Source organism: Ruditapes philippinarum, unplaced genomic scaffold (assembly GCF_026571515.1).
Source record: "Ruditapes philippinarum isolate M1 unplaced genomic scaffold, ASM2657151v2 ctg572_1_1_1_1, whole genome shotgun sequence".
Classification (NCBI taxonomy): Eukaryota; Metazoa; Mollusca; class Bivalvia; order Venerida; family Veneridae; genus Ruditapes; species Ruditapes philippinarum.
This window is the reverse complement of record NW_026866705.1, coordinates 20841-45312: the sequence shown is the minus strand read 5'-3', so window position 1 is coordinate 45312 and position 24472 is coordinate 20841. Positions and strand designations below refer to the sequence as shown.

Here is a 24472-nt window from a genome sequence, read left to right as displayed (position 1 = left end):
AGCTCACTTACAGAAGGCAGGTGGTTTTACTTATGTGCCCACTCATGCCTGAAATAATGCAAGAAAGGGCAACTTAGGTCTCCCCCCTCTAGTAAAGCTGCCAAGTCTCATTGTGACATTTACATACCAAAATTTCTGAATCCTTCTTGGTAGACGTTCACTAGGCCTACAACTGTCTACATTGTTGCAGAATATAATTATTACTGCAGTGACAGTGATACATTCACACTGTGATGAAGGGAAGTATTGTTGGGTAGAAAGATACACTGGCTAACATCTTGATATGACATATAGATAGATTGATTTGTTGGTTTTAGTCACATTGACCACGTAAGGGTCATATGGTAACTTACCCAGTTTTATTGATGGAGGAAGACCTATCAGGGCCCAATAGTGTTAATACGGATTTAACATTTTTAAGAGATAAATTTGTTTGCCAAATTATGATTATTAGATCTTTTTTTGTGAATATTTTTGATCAAACAACTTGTTCTTATGTGTACTTACATTAATACAGATGTTACAAACCATCAATAGATTTCAATACTGTTTTTATGCTTTAACAATCTTCTTACAGATTCTGGTGAACATGAAACTGTTGATGATAAAAGAAAAAGGTTGTCAAAGAAACGTCAAAAAACAATTGATGAAGATAGAGAACCGTAACAGGACTATATCAGTGTTGATATTACATTTTAATTTTGACTTACTGTGATGAATATCACTTCAGAATGACAGATTAAGATCAACATTTTTGTGTCTTGGTCACCATTGTTGTGTTAGTGGGGTGTACATGCTCTAAACACCATTTTCTAAAGGCTGAGGAAAACGGTCTCAAAGTTTCATAAAATTGAAAGTTTTCTGATTTTGAAAATGAATTTCTTTTGTTATATTTGTTTCCAAGGTTTAGCTTGTTTGCATTTTTTATATAGAGACAAGAGCAAAACTGTTTTATTTTTATAGTTATATCAATTTTTGTAGACACCTTCTGCTTTATATGCACTTTTACACCAGAAGATATTGATGAAACACTTGATATTGATATAGAGAATTATCAAATACTTGTGCCTTGACTCGGATATGTAATACATATTAAATTCATGACGATTTGCTGGCTTCATAAACTTGTTCAATTTATTCAAAACGAAATCCTCACTCATTTAATATACTATTTTTATTTAAGGGTAATATTTAAAACCAGGGACATCATGACTTTGATTGTTATAAAATGTATATTTTGGATGCTGCAGGGAGGGGGTTAGGACTAAACTACGATTTTAAGGTCCAGACTTTGATTTTAGTATAGTCGTGTATGTACATTTTAATGTTAGGTTTTTGTTAATGTCAGTATGTCAATATGTCTTTTTGTTTGTTTTTTTCTTTTATTCAAATTTATGCTAGTGTGAATTTTATGATTATGCTTAGTTGAATGATGACGCAAGCATAGATTGTTAATTAATGTATGTAAAGGCTAAAATAGCTTGGAATTTTTTTTTTTCAATTTCATATAGGTTGTCAAAATATATCATTTATGCTATAATAGATTACCAAGTTAATACTATTTTAAATACATTCAGGTTGTACTTAAATATATTTATGCAAATAGAGGATGTCAAATTTAAACATAAGTGAAAGTTTATAATGATTGTATAATTATGCTTAATACGTAAGTGAAAGTTTATAATGATAGTATAATTATGCTTAGTATGTAAGTGAAAGTTTATAATGATAGTATAATTATGCTTAGTTTATAATGATAGTATAATTATAATTATGTCATATACAAGTATTATGTTCTAAAATGTTCATAACAAAAAAAAAAAAGATTTATTGTCAATGTTAATGAATAATAGAATGGATTGTCATACTAATGTTTCGATACATTGAGTTTATTCTTGTATACACATGCAAGTTAGAATGTCAAGAATGTGCTCAATGCTCTAATGGAATACCAAATTTATGCAGGTATATATTTAGAATTTACTTTAAATGTTCATGTAGGTACTTGTTTGATTGATAGTATTTTATGCTGATTTGTATGATAGTATTTTATGCTGATTTGTATGATAGTATTTTATGCTGATTTGTATGATAGTATTTTATGCTGATTTGTATGATAGTATTTTATGCTGATTTGTATGATAGTATTTTATGCTTATTTGTATGATAGTATTTTATGCTGATTTGTATGATAGTATTTTATGCTGATTTGTATGATAGTATTTTATGCTGATTTTAAAATCGTGATGGTTGATCCACCTGACATACGTTCCTTGATAACTAACCAGTAATTATAACTGACCAGTAATTACTAATTTCTTTGCAAGTGACTGACTACTAATCCTACATTATTACTAAATCAGCGGTGAGAGACAAAATCACCATGAGAATCAATGTCTGAGATCAATATTAAATGGTAAATTTGAGCCGCGTCATGACAAAACCAACATAATGGGTTTGCGACCAGCATGGATCCAGACCAGCCTGTGCATCCGCGCATTCTGATCAGGATCCATGCTGTTCACTATCAGTTTCTCTACTTGTTATAGAGTTTGTAAGTGAACAGCATGGATCCTGATCAGACTGCGCGGAATCGCAGGCTGGTCTGGATCCATGCTGGTCGCAAACGCACTATGTTGGTTTTGTCAGGACGCAGCTCATTTATGCTTTTAAAGTGTCATATTTACATTTGATGTCAATGCTTGTAGAACTTTTTTATTTTCCACCTTTTAATGACTGTTTCTCAGAATCTACTGACTGGATTACATTGAAACTTTGTAGGAACATTCAATGCGAATATGAAATACTCATATCGTTTGCATGTCTTGGTCGGACCATTCATCACAGGAGTTATGGCCACTCATTTATTATACAGAGTTACATTCATATCTGTGCTATTTCTCGGCTAAGCTCTGCTTCCTTAAATCTTTGTGTGAATGTTCAATACCATTATCATTTGCCTGTCTTATTAATAAATTGACTGTCCCTATGCTTTGACACAACTTTTAGGATAAGTCCTTCAAGAAGAAAACTTGTCCTTGACTCTTAAATGACCTTGACTGAAGATTAAATGATTGTGTTTTTCCCGGTTTTTGGTTATAACTTTGTAACTACTGAATACACTGTCTCCATACTTGGACACAACACTCCTAAGGATTGGTTGCTTGAAATGTGACCTTTACTTTTAAATGCTCTAAATGTTTAATGTCAAGTTATTGGATTTAGCTAAAATTACCAATAACTTTGGCATTTGTTTAAGGATTTCATTTATACTTGGACAAAACAACATTTGTGACCAAATTAACATGTTGATTAATAGAAATATGTCCTTGACCTTTAAATGACCTAGAACATCAAATTATTGTTAAAAACTTCATTACTTTGATATTTATTTATGGATTTGATCCATCCTTGGTCAAAACAATATCTCGCAATTGACATTGCCATATAAATAACAGTTTATATTAACGTTATGTTCATTCCTGGTCTGATTGGATAAAGTAAAGTTGAGCATAAATGTGCATACTTTTAAAGCTACATGCCTCCAGTTGGGTCAAAATATTTCAATAGTATCAAACTTCAGAAAAATGTACCAATATGTAAGGCAAAGTAAAAAATTTCAAGATGTAAGTAATATTTTACATATTATGTGCAATTAAAGACTGATTTTTCAGTATTTACAACTATATTTCTACTGCATTACTAACACAGTAAAGGCTATTTATGCATATTTTGACAACCTTTTGGTAATTTACGTGGTTTGTTATTGCCATTGATAATGTGTAAATTGATTCCTTTTGGTTACTTCACAATATAACACATTCAAATACATTTTCAAAATTTTCATTAAAATTAGCATGAATCTGGAGGCGTGCTGCTTGAAATTCTATAATTATACATGTAATTGTTAGTTAAAAATGACCTTTCAAAGAATTCTCAAAAGCCTAATTTATCATTTTCTACTAGAGCTTAATTTGCTTAATAATTTTTCAATATTATAGGGTTATAATCATTGTATTGATACCAAATTTTTACTACTATTATGTACCTCAGAATACTGAAAGGCTTCATGTGATTTTTTATCATACAACGGGGAATATCAATTCAACCAATTTGCATTCTCATTCCTATGTTTAACTTACATAGATAGCATTGAGCACAATTTGACATTCCTTACAAAATTGCAAATTTATGCTCCATGTTAATGCTATTGTGTTCACTTCATCCTGCCTGTATCTTGGTAAAAAAGAATCTCAGCTTAACCACTATTTCACTGAGCATTCAATTTCCATGAGAGTTTTTGTAAACTTGCTTTAAGTTGGTATATCAACTGCTATCATAATTTGTTGTACTACTTTACTTATAGAAGCAATCCAATTTAGTAATATTAGTGACTTGTTGCATTTTATAAACTATTTTACATTACAATTCTATATTTAGTGCCATAGATTTACTTTTGATACACAATTTTTGTTATAAAAATAAATGCACACCTTAAAACTGTATCTTCTTTTTTGTTTCATGTCATCTAGGCACTGTTAATTGTGTACATGTATTACAAAATAGGGAAAAAAAAAGATTCCTAAAGAACAACAAAAACAGCGAAGTTGAAAATGTTGCAGGCTAAATTTGGTCAATTATGTTATATGTATGTAATGGAAAAAGCAAGCTAACATCCATGCCCCCTAGCACCTACTTAAACAATGTTCGACAAAGCTTTTACATGTTGAGAAAGACTTGTTTGCATTTTATCGGTCACAAAGGAGGAACCTTCAGATAACTGGCAACAAAATAGCTTTGTTGCATAAAAGCAAGGTTCAAATTTCAAATTCTCTGAAGTACAAGTTTGAGGCAATCTGACTTAAGTTCACATCTACTTATTTCCTTCATGTAGATCAGATGAGAACTGTATAGTTATGTTTCGGCTTCTTTATAATTCAGATTTCCCCGAGAAAGCTGTTTTTAGCCATGCAATCACTGGTTTTACATATAGGCATCAAAAATTGTTTGAAGTAATTTTCAACAAATTAACTTGAAATAATAGTGTCAATTTTTAATGGGCAAGATTGTTTTGCCAGTTTACCTGTCAGCTATATGTACAAGACCACGTTTGTTCTCAAAATTGTGAAAATTACCTAATCAGTATTGGTTTTCGTATGGTTAAAATTAGAAACCTCATCGATTTCAATTTTATGAAAGCTCACCGATGATTGGCTGTCAGTAGACTTCGTATTTGGTCATGGTCAGATCTAAAAGCAGAGGGTTATTTAGAGCTGACTAATCAGATTGAAGTTAGAGGCTAACTATTTGAAAGGTAAAATCTTAACCCCAATAACTCTCCATATTCTTTGAAAAAATCTAGCTTAATATTGTTATCCATCAAGACAAGTTTATGTTGTATCAGCATAGGCTACAATACAACAAGTGGGTTTATCACATCATAAGGATAGATATTCATATATTAAAAGCAGGTAATAAAATATCTGTTCCTATTCCTTTAAATTACTTTTTTGTAAGGCAATTATAATGAAACTGTTATCAATGTAGTATCTGGATTTATTGTATTTAGTTATTACTACAGCAGATCACAAAGCTGATTGTACTCTGTGCTTCCTAGATTTGTGTACACTCCACTCAAGCCAGATACAAGCTCCAGGAGAACATCTATATTATATATAGGATAAAGTGTATAAAGCTATATAACTGGTACAAAAATTATTACATTTGGACTTTAAAAAATAACACTGCCAAAATGTTTGTAAGAAATACATAGGGTAATTAGTTGCCTTAAAGCGAGCGACACATGCACAAAATCATTGCTAAACAGATAAAACCCTACTTAAAATAGCAAACCTGAAAATTTTATTGTTCTAAATTATTCATGTGTGTTAAATAATAGAGACATTCTATGTAACAACTTTTTAGGGAATTAACCATATAATAATGGCACCAATATAATTTTACTGTTATATGATAAATTTTATAAAAATATTTCATAAGATAAAGATCAATTTTATACCCTTTAAAATAAGAAATTAAATGTAACATAAAGTCATCAGACATGTTTGAATACAAAAATGCTAACATCAACTTAGTTTTTCATAAAATCTTTATTCATATCATAAATGTGAAAACAAATTGTAATTAAAGGGAATGACAATAAAATATTTCAAACATAAATTGTATAGACTTAGGCCAAGGTTCAAATGAAACATGTATCCTGTCATCCAAGAGAAGTCAAAAATCCACTGAACCAATTACTTAAAACATTTCATACACATGTACAAATTTTATTTAATAATAGTTCAAAGACAACTGTTAACAAGATACAAGAAGTATATTTTTTTAAAAGAACCCTGAAAATAACAATACCTGTATATATGCTTAACTTGGCCAACACCAAACAATATCTCAGCATCAGTATACAACTTTTTTTATCATTTTCAAATTAATACTCAATTTTTTTAATGCATTTCAAGACACTTTGCATGTCAACAGGTGGATTTTCCAGCTACACTGATGGATAAGACTGCGGCTGCCAGACACCCCTGCTCATCCAACCATGAAAGAAGTTATTGCCCTTTCAAGAATTATATTTATATGCCTTGAATAAAATCATATTCTCCATATAACATATGCCATTAAGTAACACATGTCCTACAAAAATATCCATAAAAAATCATTTCATCATGATCTTTGATTCTTCAACAGTTTTATGATAATATGGCACCATTTCAGCTTTGCTTTTGGAATATAACCCACTAGATGCTTATCTGTGCCCTCAATTTGACACCTGAGTACAAACACTAACCAGACAGTTAACTTTTTAAAAGTAAACTAGCAGACAACATGCAATATAGAAAGACTTGCCACTGGTGTGTTTAGTTGCTCTTTCTTGTAATGTTTGAATGAATATTCCAACAATAATCTATCAAGTAGTTTCAAGCAACCAAAATAGTGTGATAAATAACTTGACAAATGCATTGCTTATAAAAACGTATAACAAAATAGTAAAACATGAGTAAAAGTCATAAAATTATTTCATTGATATTGCTTTGATGATTTCATGTCACATTAACAGTGAGGTAAAAATTCAATTTAAGTTCCCCTAAAAAATTGCCATTTTCATGAAATCTTGACAACACTTGCTGCCTGAAACTTCTGCCCAGCAGAAATAATTTTTTGAACATTATTTCCAATCAATATCCATCCTTTTCTCTTTAATCAAGCATTATGCATGAATAAATTTCAACGAAAACTTTCAAGAGTGCATTTGAATTTCATGGTATCACACAACTGTAAAATTCCCAAATAATTTAGAGGGTCAATAATAAAAGTTTCTTTGATGCCTAAAAACTAAAATTTCATCGTTGTTGTCGTTTTAGTTTTCTGTCCATTTTTTTCTGCTTCTTTTCGTCAACTTCCGGAGCTTCTTGGAAGAACCATGGGGATAATATATTAACCCAAAGTAAATAAAATGCTCTGCCAGGTGCCTGCAATTAAACATTTATAAATCATTATTATTATACAGTACAAAATCTAAAGAGCACCTCCTATTGAAGGGCAAAGAGTTTGGTTGTTGCTGAGGTGTTTTGGACAGTTGTACACATTCAACTCAAATTTGACATACGGATACATCAAAGGAATGCCCAGGTCAAGTTCGAATTTGGTCATGGTTCGATGATTTTTAGCAGAGCTATGCCCCTTTAACTTTGAAGAAAAAGAAGAAATTTTCTGTTTCCGTTCTGAATATTATCTCTCCAACAGTTGACCTGGAGAGGTTAAATTCAGTGTTAAATCTTAATATGGGAAGATCTTATTCCATTGTTGTACAGAGGTTACTGCTCTACAGGTGGCCATTCTGTACAGGTTACACTGTATATCTTAATGTTATAATGCATTCTACTAGAATGATTAGTCTTGGCCTCAAATATTCTACATGTAATTTATTCAGGGCCACCTATCATGCAAATCTGCAGAGGCTCTTTACTGTTGGTAGCTCAATTTTTGTATTAAAATTATTTTGATATTGAAATCCCCACTCAGTTTTGAATGTACTGTTCCAAACTAAAAGGCAATTCCATTACATAAAGTCAGCTTCATCACTGTCAGTTGAATTGTTCCTTTTATTTGTCAGTTAATTCAATTCGTCCAATCATATTCTCTGTTAAGTAACATGTATAAATAATTTCTTAAAAAATATTCTAACATGCTTCACATATTCTCCATTCAAACAGATAAAAAATGCTTACATATCAAATGACATCAATAAAACAAATGATCTCCAACATTTTATCAATTTAAAAAAAAAACAAAAAAAACCATGTTAAAATGGCTAAAGAGATTATTATTATTTTTTCAACTGTTTTGTAATTCATTAAACTTATAAGCCTTTGTGCATTCGAACTCAAGCCATGCATTATGCATTATTTTACAACAATGCACTTATTATTGATTACTATTTCCTAAACAAAATAATTTCCTAATTATACAAATGTAGCATGGGATAGACACATGAATGGACATGCCACTTATATGGTCTGCAGTGCTATTTCTTTTGTTATTATTCTTTCTGGTACAAAGGGCCATGACCCCATATATTATTAAAAACAAAACAAAGGTTTTTTTTTTAAAAAAAACAATACTTACAACAAACCAAAATAACCAGAAATAATTTGAGATCAATGCTAAGGTTTCAACAATGGCTGTCAATAATAACACATCTTTTGCATGCCTGTAAATATAACAAAAGATACTCGTATGTAACATTATTACATGCTGTATACAAAAAAATCTTCAAAAATCTTCATGAAATTCTTATGACTTTCAAGGGACTCCACAGACAGTTAGGTTTTTTAACATAGCGAGACTGGAAATTATTTTTAGAAATGAATGTTTTGTTTGATGAAGGTCCACACCAATAACTTGTGTCCAAAATTTCAGATCATTGGCTCTCTCTGTTTTTCCAGAATAATTAATCTGTGAAAAATTACCCATAATTGAAGTGTTGCAATGCTTTTTACCTAAATAGGTTAAGAATAGCATAAAAATATGATTTTCAATTTATCTCTGAGCATACATTACTGTATTTCTTTATCATCTTTTGCATGTCTTTCTTATTTAAGTGTCCCAGTTAATATATGTAAGTAATTCAGAATTTATGTTTTTAGGCTTTTGAACCTCAAAGGAGTTCCTTTAAGAAAATAAAGCAATCTTACAAAAGCAAAATATCTATGTAAAAATCAGAAAAAAGGTAATTTTACAATGGCAAAATAAGTATCATTTGTTTCTTGCATGAAAATGCAAGCAATCTGCATTTCTACAGATTATCTACATATTTTGTACATTAAAAAAATAAATAAAGTGCAAAAAAATCTTATTTGACATCTATAGTCAGAAAGGAGTAACATAAATAGAATGGACACTTGAATACACAACTTACTCTGCCATTCCAGATTCCATATTTATGTCTATTCCCTGTCCAGCCATACTGCTCATGAACTTGTAACAACCTCCATAAACACATAGTGCCAACAATGATAATACCTGTAATGTTAGTTTAAAAGAAATATATTTGAGTCTTTTATTTATGTGAGAAAAATGAGCAACCTAACCAGGACTCTATCCCAGGACCTTAAGGTACAATATCTCTTCTTCATGACTGTGCTATCTAGCCACTAATACATTATCTCTTCTTATTAGTGCACAGTTTTAAACCATCAAACACTCCCCAACTATATTGTCATTCCTCCACAAATTTCCTGTGGGCTTTGAAGCGATCCTGATTATGGTCCCTCCATGGATGCCAAATATCAAAGAGTGAGTAAATGTTTAGCTTGACCTGGACTCACACCACTATTTTTTCAAATAGACAAAATCATTCATCATTTTAAGGAAAAATCTTTAAAATAGTAAGTACTGACTGAATAGCAAACTGTGCAGACCTTGATCTGACAGTAGTCATGGCAAGGATTTACCAGCTGATCTTGTTTTGTTTGTTTGTTTGTTTCATTTTACGCCTTTTTCAACAGTATTTCAGTCATATAGGCGGGTAGTTTCCTAACCATCGTTCCTGGAGAGTTACACCAGTACTAGACAACCTTCCTCCGCGCTAAACTACCAAAGCATCTCCCAGGGATCGAACCCATGCCAGAGAGGTAACTGGATTAGAAGTCATCGACTCTAACCCCTCGACCACGGAGGCAGTTCCATCTGATCTTGGTCTGCACTAGTTGCAAGGGGAAAATCAACTGATGTCAGCAGGCTGAGGGGGTAAGGGTTATTGTACTAAATCTTGTCCTGTATAGAACTGGGAACAATCTATAATAAAAGAAATTTCATTACCAAAATACTTAAGTTGTGTATTTGTTTGTTTCATTTTATGCCTTTTCCCCAACAGTTTTTCAGTCATATAGGTGGGTAGTTTCATAACCATTGTTCCTGGAGAGTTACACCAGTACTAGACTACCTTCCTTAGCACTAAACTACCAAATCATCTCCTGGGATCGAACCCACGCCAGAGAGGTAACTAGATTAGAAGTCATCAACTCTAACCCCTCAACCACGAAGACGGTCTTAGTTGTGTATAGAACTATATATTAATGAAATAACCATGGGATTTAAAATACACATAATATTAATATGGCTTTTGATTGTTCATCACATTGAAGACCAATCAAAACATATTTACAGCAATACAAAACAAATGTGCCAGATTGAATCTAATTTAAATAAAATTTAAATAATAAACATTTTATTCTATTTAGTGACTTTATCAATAATCACATTTATATACAGTACTTACAATGTAAAATGTTGTAAATGATTCGCTGAATAGGATATACTGGACACCATAAAATAATACCTGAAAATAATATAAAATTAACTTTTTAATGTCAAATGGAAACAAAATAAATCAAAATCTAAACAGTATAATACTTTTTTATTATCAATAATATCAATATACTATATAAAACATTATTTTAACATGAAAAGCTGTTATAATAACGAAATGACTTCCAGTTGATATAATCACTGATTTTGTTGTTTGTTTGGTTTTATGGCGCATAAACATAATCTATGTCCTATGGCCCTGAAACAGGAAAAATGTTTTGGCTAACCTTGGGTGTTATAAACTTAAAGCAACACCAGGGGTCAAAGCAACTTCTCCTGCTGGAGCTAAGAGATTTATAGACAGTAATAATTCAAACACAGTTAGTCCCCTCTTACAATCATTTAGGGATAAATGGTGGCTTCAATTCTGGTGTCTTAACTCTTTAAGGCAGCCCCTCAACCACTGTGAGCCACAAGGTGCTATTATCAATGTAATTTTTTTTAAGAAAGACTATAGAAAAAAAATTGTTTGTGAAATTCTAACTGACATAATTATTTCAATACTTCAATTTGCTTGAGATGGAACTTCTAAATTCAAAAGCAATATGTTTTCATTTTCTCACTTTTTCACTGATGTCAAATATTTTGATACTTACATTTACACAAAGAACAATGTACATGTAAAATGACAATGTCTGTTTGTTCTCTGTTTCAATCTGTTTTTGCCCCTTAGTTCCTTGTTTTCCTTTTGGCTGAGAATATAAAATAAAAATAATGCTTATTCCACAAATATAAATATACATAATAAGTATGATCTCTCAATATATTTTAATCTTCAGTATGCTTTGAAGAACAGACTTTTTCTGTTTTTAACTTGAAAATAATCATCATTAATTTCAGTCTTAAAGGGTTTCAAAATCAAAATACTAAAAAGGAAACAGACACATTATTGTGAAGAAGACAGTTAAAGATAAGATGTGTCACGATTCCTTCATATGCATTAAAAATCAGGTCTGCTGGCCCCATATCAATTTATGATGTCAACTATAATTTTGATCTGATTAACAACAAAAAATAAACTCGGAAAATATGCAAGTTTTACTCCCAAGACCCTCTCTGACTAGTCTACTGCTTTATTATGTTAATACATACGATTTGTTAATTTATCTTGGTCATCTAATCAGTAATCTTGACTGTAGTGTTGTATTTTCAGTAAGCAAATCAGAATGGTTTCAAACATCAAAGTAAAAAAATATCCTCCAACAAAACTTAAATGAAGGGTGTAGGAATGCATCAGATTTCGCCAGAGTATGAAACTTACAGATCAACATTTAAGATATGTTATGTGGGCGTGTCATGTCTGAAGTAAAATAAATACAACTAACTTGATGCAACAAAGGAAAAGAATGCGTGTTGATGCGTTTAAAAAAACCTAGATTAAGTTGGGAAAAATATCAGATCTGTAACAGTAAGTGTACTAGTCATAGTACTACGATAGTCTGAATGAAATTGTTTTCAAAATAGATCAATTTCTATTTTCATGACCTACCATAAATAAAAAGTTAAGATAATGTTTATATCGTGAATACAAAATATTACAATATTTTAGCTGTTTAGTTATCTAGAATCTTGATAAGCAAAATAAGTTAAAAGACACTATTTTACCATACGTAAATTATTTTTCATTAACATGGAATCTTATTAACCTAAAAGAAGACATTACTTTTCAAAACTTACCGGCATATTGTCTGTACAATTGTCAGTTTTGGGTAAAATACTTCACACTGCCTGTCAAAAAATTGCCACATCTAACTTCCCAAATGCCGGCTAAATTCTCCTTTGAAGAGAGTATTTTAGCAAGGGCGACAATCATAGTTTTGAACCCAAAGAGAGAAAAATTCCAAAGAAAAAATTTAGTTGCCAAAAAATGTTGCTCTCTATAAATTAATAGAAATCATAACCTATTGAAATTCCAAATAATGTTTTATCATTTGTTAATCAGAATGATAAGTTGTCTAAATTAATTTACAATCTGAAATCAAAAGACACGGAAATATCGTTGTTGACTGTTTATTATATATATGAATGTATACACTATCGATTTCTTAATTGACTGCATGTGTATTTCTTAATTGACTGTGTTAAAAATTCTATTTATTTATTTATTTATTTTGCATTGGTTAAAATGATCTGTATATCTAATGTATTCTATTCTGTTTTCTAAAGTCAAAACATCCACCAGATCATGGTCTGCACGGCGTATTAATACAGTATGCTATAACATACAGTGACGTTTTTCTCTTAAATGATTGTTTTGCCTATTATTGTTGTATGATTGGTAGATATAAAAAAATTATGACGATCGTTGGCATAGGTCACATATTGTAAACAAAATATAGCTGATGAAACATTGAATTGAATCTGTATTGTACACATTAAATATTGGTGAATATATGACCATTTATCGTTGAAGTACTGTAATAAGTCTTTAAACTCCTGGAACCTTGCAAGACGGACATGCTTTCAACAAACACATTCTTGAAAGGAAACAAAATAACAAATAATAGTACTTGTGAAGTAACACATTTTGGCTACTCTTGCAATTTAGTACTCATATTTTTCTCAGTTTTGAGAATTGAGTACCGCTCAAGCCGGTGCTAGGGGGCGTGAGGGATGTTGCACGTATTCATTATCCCTCATGTACAGACTCAATCAAACCGAGTCTGCAATTCTCTTGTAATTTTGTTGTGATTAATGCTTCCGAGGGATCACTTTGTTTCCTAATCTTTATACTTCACAACAGCAGGTGTCAAGTTCTGTGTGGCAGCTGTAAAAAGTTGCCCCGTACTTCACTTAGTGTTGTTATATTTTTCTGGTCCTTCGGGATCATTGATGCCAGCACTATTAAGTGTTGAGAATTGAGTACCGCTCAAGCCGGTGCTAGGGGGCATGAGGGATGTTGCACGTATTCATTATCCCTCATGTACAGACTCAATCAAACCGAGTCTGCAATTCTCTTGTAATTTTGTTGTGATTAATGCTTCCGAGGGATCACTTTGTTTCCAGATTTTTATCTATTCATGCAGGCACCTTGAAATTGTTTCAGATATAGCAGTGAATAGATGTGTTTCTTTTTCGGGTGTTGTTCCATGGTTACATATAATGATGATGTTGGGAGTTTTGTCGTGCAGGATATTTATAATGTGTAGGTCCCCGTACATAAACCTTGCTTTTAATTTTCGGTGACCGTTGTTTGTTTTCGGGTACCGATCGATGAATATTTTTACATCGGTAGGTATTGTCTCGTTAACTAAAAAGTACCCGTTGAGTCCAACAAGCAGTTCCAAGGAACAATATTCCCAACCACCGTAAAAAGTGGTAAACTACCGAACCAGTGGTCATTCGTTCGAGTCATTTTATTTCTTCCCATCTGTTTTTCTAATCAACATGTCATTTATGAGCAGTTGGGTATACTTGAAGTATCTGCAATATGTCTGTTGATTTGACCTACTTGTGTAGCTATAAGCATAAAGGCTATTCTTTATGTTTTGTTTTAGATTTTAAAGTACGGGTATATATATATTCTAATACTTAGAATGAAAATGAGAAGAATTAATGACATTTTAAAGGGGCTTTTTGTATATACATGTATTTGGTTACAATAATTGTTCAAAGAGAAGGTCCAAAATGTTTAAATCTCAAGGGATTAAATATTTATTATCATGCTTATGCACATTTAAGCAGCACGACTCCAGATTTATGTCTCCTGGTCGTGTATTGAAAAATTACTTAAAAAAGAGACAAAAACCAAAAACCTCACTTTTAGATGAAGATAATTAAAAAGTAAAAGCATTGCTGCATGGTGAGCCGGAAGATTTGTATTTTTTTAATCAATGAGTCTTTTTAATCATGCAAAGATTGTGAAAATCCTGCAGGTGAGTTTGAATTTTCCTTCTTTCCTTTTAATGAAACAATGCTCTACATCCTCAAACTCTTTAAACTTTCCAATGCACAATTTATGGTCTTGTATGACTTACATTCTGAACTTACACAGCAATTATATTCTGTGGGAAGAGGATAATATGTTTCTTTAAATAAAATGTCAAGTTGTTTGCTTTGCCATAGAAAACAATCATTTTTTCATATAGAATATCTGATGGGCTTTAAACCGTATTTGGTTTATAGTCAAGACGAATCTTTAGAAAATTCTTAGCGATAGCGATATGAACATAAATTAATATCATCATTGTTTTTTAAAAAAATATTTGATGCTATAATTCAGAGATGTTCCTGGCATTAAAACCTAATACATTTACCCATAAAAAGTTAAATTGTTTGCAACTTCCTATTTCTTGTTATTTGTACACAACTGCGCCTACAGATTAATAGAATGTACATGTAAGATGCTTACAACATAAAGCAAGTGAAATTGCTAGTCATAAAACTAGCAAAAATGACACAAAGTGATATTTTGGCTTTTGTATACCAAGACAACCAAGACACTACAATTAATAATGTACTGATTGCAAAAAAGTAAAATAATCAAAATATGGACAATAAGTAGCGGTATTGGAAACTGTTACTGAACACAAACAATAGAAAGCTTTGTGAAAATTTTAAACGCTAGCATTTTAAACACTAACTGTCTTTATTTAATTGATAGCAGAGGAGATGAATTATCAAATATAAAATTGTAAAGGCACAGCTTGAAGACAAAACAGAGATAACATAAATAACAGCGATATAAAACATATAATTAAAGTCGAGACGAAGTGATATAAAAAGAAAGAAACACTGCAATGAAGATAATGAATAAATAGCACTGCTCATGCATTAACATTAGATAAAAAAAGTTATTTTCTCAGATAGCTTAGCAATATTGTTGCAACGAATGAACAATAGAATGCCACTTGTTGATCAAATGAAAACATTTAAATAAATGACTGCATATAATGAGCGATATGTAGCCTAGAAAATTACACATTTGTTAAATAAAACTTCATTACATGAAATGACTGTCACAATATACAGATATCAGATAAACATTTGCAACTTTATTCCATGCAATATGGAAATAAATATTATGGCATGACACAAATAATGATATACAAGGACGTGCAACAAAGGTGTTTGAGCACATCTGCAAATATTATGCTGATTGATTTGTGGAAAATAATATTTTGAAATGAATAAAAACGACAAAGGAACCAAAACTGTTGTCCCTTAACGTGTAAGCACTAAGCACACATCTTAAAAGCGTCTTTTGACAGTGATCTAGCTCCATTTCCGGGTGGGTCGGAGTTAATGGCGACTCTCAGAGAACCAGAGTATCATGTCATACACCGGACACATCGATATAATTTATTGACTGTTTATGACACTGTCTTGGAGTAGATGAACATAACAGGCCTGAAGCGAACTTAGTTGAGAATTTATCCCTACCCTTGTCAGAGGTCGATGTCGATCGTGGATTGCTTTGACCCGGAAAGGATTGTTTATAACTATTTCTCATTGATAACTTATCATTTTCCTCATCTATATCATGACACGATTTGCTTTTCATGTAGTTTAACGTTGGTTTAAACGTGTATTTCCCTAAACCATCGGCTCTAAATTCGCTGTTGATATCTGTGTTATATATTTCAACATCAGAATTTATGGCCATGTTTCTACCCTTGACGCAAACGTTTCCAGGATCTGCGGACGAATGACTATCCGCTAAGAAAATATCGCCATCGTCATTCACCTCATGAATATTCACCTGGTAGTCTGACTGAAAATCATTGACGTTCACGGGTAAATAATTTGAACGATCCAACCTGGTAGGACGGTATGCTCTTCGTTTAAAGGTCCCTCTGGATTGATCTGACGAGTCCGCATCTTCAACATTTCCTGTCATGTAGCTCTTCTGAAGTGGCTCTGATGCTGTTAGAAAATTTAACAAAATGAAAAAGAAAATGTCATACAGAATAATGATATCATTTTTCATAATTATATTAGATTATGACCGAATTTTTACTGACTACATTCACACATAATCATAACATTATAAAGCTACGCCTTCAGCATATCTCTTTCAATAAACGTACAAATACCTCAAAGCTGTGTGTGTTTGACATTCCACGTTAGCGCAATAATACAACCAGCAAAAAAAGGAAGCTTGATGTTCGAGTTTGATTTTGATAAAAGTGTTATGAACAATAAGAGATATACTTAGACCTATTTTCAGCTCATCCAATATGGTCTCACGACCGTGTTTACTCGTCCAGATATACATAATTATTCTCGTATTGTACAGTTCAACACTAAATAACCTATAATTATTTATAATACCTGACTGTGATTCTTTGGACGTGTCCTTTTTCTGTCTACTTGTGATATAGAAACATAGAAGAATGAACAAAAGAATTATAATGAACACGGAAAAAGACACAACAGTGACCATCACTGGTAAAGACAACCCCTCATCTGAAGTCGTCGGCTCTGGTTTATAGCTATCTGTTACCTCAACCTTTGGTATCTCCGTCACTAGAATGATAAACAATTTATTATACCTGTTAAAAGCTTTGAATACTTTACCTGAGATGTACGAGCTAGGGCTGTTCAATAAATACGTGGAAAAGTATCTGGGCAATTCCTGGTTTCTAAAGTACATCATATTAAGTCCATTGTATATAAATCAACATTACTGTATAGCTAATGTGTATAATTATGTATTACTGAGAAGCATAAGCATGCCCAACTGGTCCAACTTATACATGTTATGTGTGAGTGAACCTTCGAAGCTTAATTGTACTTTAGAATCTTTCGCTATCTTTATGTTTAACTAAGCATGACCATAGGTGTGCTCTATGTAAAAATACGTGGATAGAGGTCTAAAAGGTCTTAACAAATTAATATTTATAAAAACCTGACAGCTCCTCAGTTACCTCATTGTAAAATCATATTACAGAAACATCGTGCTGATAAGCCCACCTTCAGTTGTATTTGTCAAATGACAGTTTTCTTCATCTTCACCATACATACATTGCTGTAGCCCATCACACTTTAACTTTAGAGGAATACAATTTCCCAGAGAACATTGAAATTCTGAATCCGCATTACATGCTGAAAACAAAAATGACAAAGTGAATACAAAAATATTTGCGGTTTGTGGAAGTTATAGTGCAATTAGCGATCTGATAGACAAATTAAGTGATTGTTTGTGCGTAAATTTTACGAAGAGGCGTATTCACTCTTCATGTGTAAATGGTCAAATGGTTTTGAAATGCCGATTTGCCACTAAATGAAAAAAAATTAAATATTAATGGGTCTCAAACCAAACAATTCACAGTACTTATATATCAATTTAAACTAGAAATGTTTTTAATATTCAATTATTAGCAGTAATTCAACGTTAAAATGAAATAGAGAAATTTTCACTCACGGCACTTTTGTTGCCATGGTATACACTTGACTTTGTTACAAAGTTTATAAAGATGTGGGTGAGTGTAACAGAGTTCTACCAATGCCTCCGCCATTTTACAATGTCAAATCATTCTGAAAAAAAAGTGGTTTCACCATTTTATAATGTCAAAACATTGGGGAAGACAATCCTACAGGTGCACAATGTCAAATCATTCTAACAATCAATGCTTTACCATTTTTCTGTGGCAAAACAGTCTGAAATGGACAATGTTCTACTTAAACTGACAAACAACAAATTGTACGGTAAAACACCGAGATTAATTATGATGAATATAGTAAAATGATGAATGCAAGAAAAAGGTGAAAGAGAATGTAATGTATGATAAAACATCTGATATGAACATATGATGAAAATCATTCTAAGCAACTCAACTGAAGATCACACGATCTTAAAACAAAACGCTTGGATTTCTTACAAAGCATTAACTGCTTTTAAAACGAAGAGTTATGCAAATGAAAATAAAAAACTGCTCAAAGTATACATACATAATTAAAAATCGTATTTTATTTTACTTTCTTATCTGATTTGAGTTTTATGTGTTAAACGTTTTTCAGTTTCAGTTATGTTTTTACAATTAAAATAATTATTCTGAAAAAAGAGTGTGACTGGATGATTTGTGTACAAGTTATTGATCCAGACCAACATCAAATGGTACATTAAATCAGGAAAAAATATTTCAAATCTCGCCATGTCGAAAAAACCCTTTTAATGTTATTATGTTATGTTATTAGTGTTTTTTTTTTAATAAATAGTTCTGAGGTTAAATCCAACCAATCCAACTAAAACAATCATATTAATAAGATTAATTTTTCCGGTAAATAGTGAAGTGTTCATACACAATTGTAGACGGTTATTCTATATTTTATCCAGTCATGCAATGATCAGCAAATTATATAAAAAGCTCAATTTAAACTAATGTCTTTTTAGTGTTTGTACCACGTGATAATATTATGAGGTTATTAAACATTGTTTAGTACATTACTGAATTCTAATGAACGAGAGTACAAACTATATCAAACGATATATTAGCCGAGTCTGATTTAAGTTTTGCAACTGTACGAGCTAGTCTATTCATTTTCGGATTCTCAAAAAATGAAAACAAAACGAGCCTAGATTGGTGCGATATGGATTTAATATGAAACTTTTTGAATTTGGAAACGAGAAGAAGATGGTGTGAAATTGAAATTATTTATTCTTTAGATTTTATAAATTTCGTTTTAATTTCCAAATTCCTACAAATTCATAATTAATCCTTTTTTGTACTTTAAGTGACAAAGCTCTGCCAAAATGTCAAAAATGGATGTGTGTAATAAAAATATCACAATGCATTGTTTAAAACAATATTGATTCAGTTGGATTCGGCTAGCTCCTCGTGCAATATAGGTTTGACAGGTGTGTACCCGTCCAGTAGAATTCAGTATTATTTGTACTCAACTTTACATCATCAGCTGTCATAGTCATATGTTTTACAAGTAAAAGCTCACCTAGATATATCAATAATCCAAATATATGTTTTCCACTAATATAAAATGTTGAATGTACCTTTACTTAGTTTTCCTTTCTCTTTTATACAATTTGTCAAATTTGATTAATGCGTTTCGACCAAAGAATGAAGTTTACAGCTTCCGTTATAACCACTATGTAATAAATAAATGTGTTTATAATGCAAAGTACAGATAATTATATGCAGTGAATCAATCTCTGATCAAAGAATCATTTATTAAACTGTAACATTTTATGAAGCAGAACTATATAAGCACAGACTTGTTTCGATATTTTAGTTAAATATACATACATGTACAGAGAGTATGACTGTAACATAAACACCACGATGTGAAGTTGGAACATTTTCAATGTTTTATTTCATTCGATACCAATTAAACCGAATAAACCGTTGCTCCTTAATTCTATAACGTGACAGACCAGTACATTCCATGCATTGATCACTGTAGTTAGTATTCAATATATTCTACATGAATAAAGCAGTTCTATGCAAAGTACCTTAACCGCTTTCCATCTCTAAATGTCGTGAAAAAGGACTAAACAAACAAACAAAGAAACCAAAAGCAAAACGAAAAATAAAGATAAAAAAGGAAAGAAAATTAGGGAAAAGGTTAAATTAAGTAGGCACATATTGCCAGGAAAATAGTTGTTGTTGTCATTTTAAATTAAACAACAACTATTTTACCTTTCTCAACTGTAACGGTGTTCAAAACTGCACAAAAAAAAACGTATTAGAATTCCTTGTAAAGCAGCATGCCAACAAAAGGCGAACGCATGCACACGAACACGCAGACACACACGCACACGCACGCACACACACGCACACACGCACGCACACACGCACACGCACACACACAAAAAAATAAAACTAACTAAAAAACGACAAAGTAGGACAAATTTGTGACTTCGTCGTACAATCATGTTTTCACCGTGTGCCCCGCGTGGCGAAAATACAATAAACTGTATATATTGTCGTATTTCGTATTTTCGTCCGATGCCCCGCGTAAATTAGCCATCAGACTATAATAAAACTAAAATCCGGTAGTAACAGGAAAGATAACTAATCAACTTAAACAAACAGTTTCCCCAATTCATTTAGAATAAAGTATAAAGATTATGACATGGATTTTAGATATCTATTCATTTCTCAAATAATGTAAGTGTTTGAGTTAAATATGTAAAACCGGTTTATGATAAACACGACCACATGCTGTGTTAACGGTATTTACAGTTGAGGTCATATTTAAACAAGCATATATATAAATGTTCAGCTATAGACGTGAGTTCATTATCTAGGTTGTCGATATTGTGCACATTTACATCGTTTCCTTTATATAAAAATGGATATATCAGTATCTGTAAGTGGTATTCTACTGGGTTTCATTACACTGAGTTTGGCTGCATGGTGGGCAAAGTGGTTCAATAAAAAACGGTACCCCCCTGGACCTTGGGGATTTCCTATCTTTGGACACCTGCCTTTATTAAGTAACAAACCCGAGCAAAAATATTCAAAATGGCGGCAGAAATACGGAGATATTTTCAGCATCCGCTTTGGTAGTTGGAATACAATTATTGTCAATGGGTACGAAGCCATTAAAGATGCAGCAGAGCGAAAGGATGATGTCTTTTCTGGTAGACCTGAATTTGCTACGGAAATTGCGATAAGGGAAGCATTCGATGGTCTTGAAAGCTTATCTTTTTGTAATTTTTCTCCAAAGTATCTTCAACTTAGAAAACGGACAACTATGGCCATGAGAAAATACACGAAAAACTGCGATTATTCTCCAAATGAATTGTTTCGGGACGAAGCTGAAAAACTGGCGGAAAAGCTGTTGAGATATCAAACCGATGAACCCGTATCCATCAATTTAGATATTCAATTGACTGTCATAAGTGCAATATACCAAATGCTGTTTGGAAGAGGAAAAGAAGATGAAATTAAACCACATTTAAACTTAATAATTGAATCAACTGAAACCTTTAACAAATTTGCATCCAGTGGTAATCTAGTTGACGTTATTCCATGGTTAAGGTATTTCTTTAAAGCAGAAGTGGATAAAGTAAAAGAGGCCATGACAGCAACTGACTGGATAACAAAATCTAAGATATCTGAACATAGGATTTCATTTCAAGATGGACAGACCAGGGATATTTTGGATGCATTATGTGATCTGTCAAGCGACCTGCCCGATCAGGACAGCAGTGGTAATATATCAGCAACACTTTTACAATTTCAAATTTCGACATTGCAAGTTGCTGGTTTCGATACAACAAGTAATACACTCATGTTTATTATTCTATACTTAATAATGTTTCCAGATGTCCAAAAGCGTGCTCAGGAAGAAGTTGACAAAGAACTAGGCAGCAACAGGAATATTTCTGGTAACGACCAAGCTAACCTACCATACGTAATGGCTACTATCCTGGAAGTTTTGAGAAAAACAAGCATTGTTCCTTTCGCCATCCCTCATATCACTCTTCATGACACAAAATTGCAAGGGTATGACATTGACAAAGATACTGTGGTTTTCTTCAACCTTCATTCAGTAGCAAATGATGAGTCATATTGGGGAGATCCGGAAAACTTTAGGCCAGAAAGGCTTCTTGATGATTCTGGAAAACTTGACAAGGAAAAGTGCTCTCATATAATGGCATTTGGTGCGGGTAGACGCCAATGCCCAGGCGAAACTATGGCAAAAATGAACATATTTATTGTGATTGTAACGTTATTACAGCGTTACTCACTTCAGAAGGCTGATGGGTCTGACCTTGATCTTGATCCTATTTGGGGACTTATACTCTCACCAAAACCATTTAAAGTTATTGTAAAAAGAAGGTTGTAAGCATCGTCTGGAATAACGAGGTTGATACATCAAAAAGTAGGGCCGTAAAGTGATAGTCTAAAATAAGTTTTCTTAGTCTGTTAGTTCTCCTAAAAATCATCTTGTGTTCATTTCAAATTATTTCATTTGCAAATTACAAACAGTAAATAGATGTTTCCTAAAGTTTTAAATTGTTATGCTCATTTAATACCAAAAAGGCAAATATATACATTTGACCCATCCGGACAAAATAATTTTTAACCAAGTGTAAATATAAACCATTATGTCTGCTGCAAAACATATCATTCTAATTTGCATGAAAAAATATATGTTTGCTTACTTCCTTATAAGCGAAAGGTACATGCATTTAATCATAGCAAAGTGATTAAAACTCTACTTCGAAGAAAGTATATTATTTTAGTCCATAACACTGTATTCATTTTACAAGCAATAATCATATGTACTAATAACTTTCCATTCCGATAATCGACCAGAAGATTACAAAACCAACGTACATAACTTTACTGTTAAGCAAATGTCAACACATTATGACTGACGTAATCAAACACATTTTTCTATCGCGAAGGTACCAACTTTTAACTTGGCCTCTAATTACAACCGCCTTTTCAAGTTTGACATCAATGATTTTATATATTGTTTATTAGATATCAAACTTATACTCAATCGACAGTTAATGCTTCCATCGCAAACATATATTTGTGGAGATTGTTAGATAATACCTTACAAATATATTTACAAGACAGGGGATAAAAAGAGCTGGTATTTAAGTAGTAAATGAATTATATCGTTAATGTTACAAATGGTACAAATACACTGATAAGCCGATTATAATTTAAAACCTAAATAAACGTTGTTCGTACAGACAACCAAACTTACACACAGGGTGTGTTTACATAACATTCGGAATCTTTTTCTTAAATGGACATTTATTTCATTAGGAACTGACTTTAATTTACAAATTAAACTAAGCGTTAATATACATACTTGCTGATATACATATATGCTGTAATAAAAAACTTATTTGTGACGCTTGGACAGGTCATAAATATGTAGATACTCTGATTCTTCTTTGTGAGTGACCTTGTGATGTATTAACATGTATTTGCAATGTCTTGCAATGCAATTTTGTGACGGGATTAAACTATGACAATTCTTGCAAACTAAGGTTCTTTTGGGTCATTAAAACTGTACATTAAAATATAGTCCTTATATGTGATATACAGCATGCCAAACCATATGTATATCATTTGTATTAAATTATAAATGATTTCAAACCAACTATATATTTAACAAGGAAAGTAATAGCCAATATGTAGTAGATCTAGGCATGAAGTAAATCATATAAAGAATATAAGACATTTTAGCAAGACAAATAGACTGTGGAACCTACTTGAGAATTAAATTAGTCACATTTGTATATCAACTTAGTGGCTCCAATGAGATTCGGGATCCTGAAATTATGATTTAACTAGAAAACGAAATATATAACGCCCCACGCGCCGATGTATTCAGTATTCAATTTCCAAAATTGAATGTGTGTAATGCAATGATCAAATGACATTGATGCTTAGAAAGAGGACTTGTCACAGCTACCACATGACCACTTGACACATACAATTAGAAAAAAATGGAAAAAAGGGGTGATAGCAGACTAAATTAGTTCTTTTGCAAAAAAAAAGTGAAAACATAACAAAATCAAAGGTTGCTGAAGATTTGAAAAAAAATGTTAATTTGACCACCTTTTGGTTTTTGTTATTATAAATTAAGGACATGTCATGCTACTAATGACATTTGAGAGTTATGTACGTGCCTATGCTATTGTATT

At 31.9% G+C, this 24472-nt stretch overlaps 4 protein-coding genes across 4 annotated transcripts in view; 2 read left to right on the top strand and 2 right to left on the bottom strand.

The window, feature by feature from the left end:
- LOC132733413 (uncharacterized) overlaps positions 1 to 1460 on the top strand; it is a 45664-nt gene extending 44204 nt beyond the window's left edge. The window contains exon 15 of the mRNA XM_060720060.1: positions 578 to 1460. Within this exon, the coding sequence (XP_060576043.1) occupies positions 578 to 666 (89 nt within the window). The 3' untranslated portion in view covers positions 667 to 1460. The remainder of the gene's footprint in view (positions 1 to 577) is intronic.
- A 4631-nt stretch (positions 1461 to 6091) lies between these two features.
- On the bottom strand, positions 6092 to 12714 carry LOC132733418 (transmembrane protein 208-like). The gene is made up of 6 exons (XM_060720066.1): positions 12571 to 12714; positions 11490 to 11585; positions 10805 to 10864; positions 9443 to 9546; positions 8650 to 8734; positions 6092 to 7493 (listed from the first exon to the last, which is right to left on the bottom strand). The coding sequence occupies exons 1-6, from the start codon at positions 12574 to 12576 to the stop codon at positions 7365 to 7367; spliced, it is 480 nt and encodes a 159-aa protein (XP_060576049.1). The 5' UTR covers positions 12577 to 12714; the 3' UTR covers positions 6092 to 7364.
- A 2466-nt stretch (positions 12715 to 15180) lies between these two features.
- LOC132733415 (uncharacterized) lies at positions 15181 to 19923 on the bottom strand. Its single transcript, XM_060720062.1, has 5 exons — positions 19786 to 19923; positions 18260 to 18372; positions 17809 to 17940; positions 17167 to 17361; positions 15181 to 16758 (listed from the first exon to the last, which is right to left on the bottom strand). Exons 2-5 carry the CDS (start codon positions 18351 to 18353, stop codon positions 16169 to 16171), a joined length of 1011 nt encoding a protein of 336 aa, XP_060576045.1. The 5' UTR covers positions 18354 to 18372; positions 19786 to 19923; the 3' UTR covers positions 15181 to 16168.
- Positions 19924 to 21081: 1158 nt separating this feature from the next.
- LOC132733414 (cytochrome P450 1A1-like) lies at positions 21082 to 22810 on the top strand. Its single transcript, XM_060720061.1, has one exon. The coding sequence runs from the start codon at positions 21145 to 21147 to the stop codon at positions 22645 to 22647; it is 1503 nt and encodes a 500-aa protein (XP_060576044.1). The 5' UTR covers positions 21082 to 21144; the 3' UTR covers positions 22648 to 22810.
- Positions 22811 to 24472: the final 1662 nt, after the last annotated feature.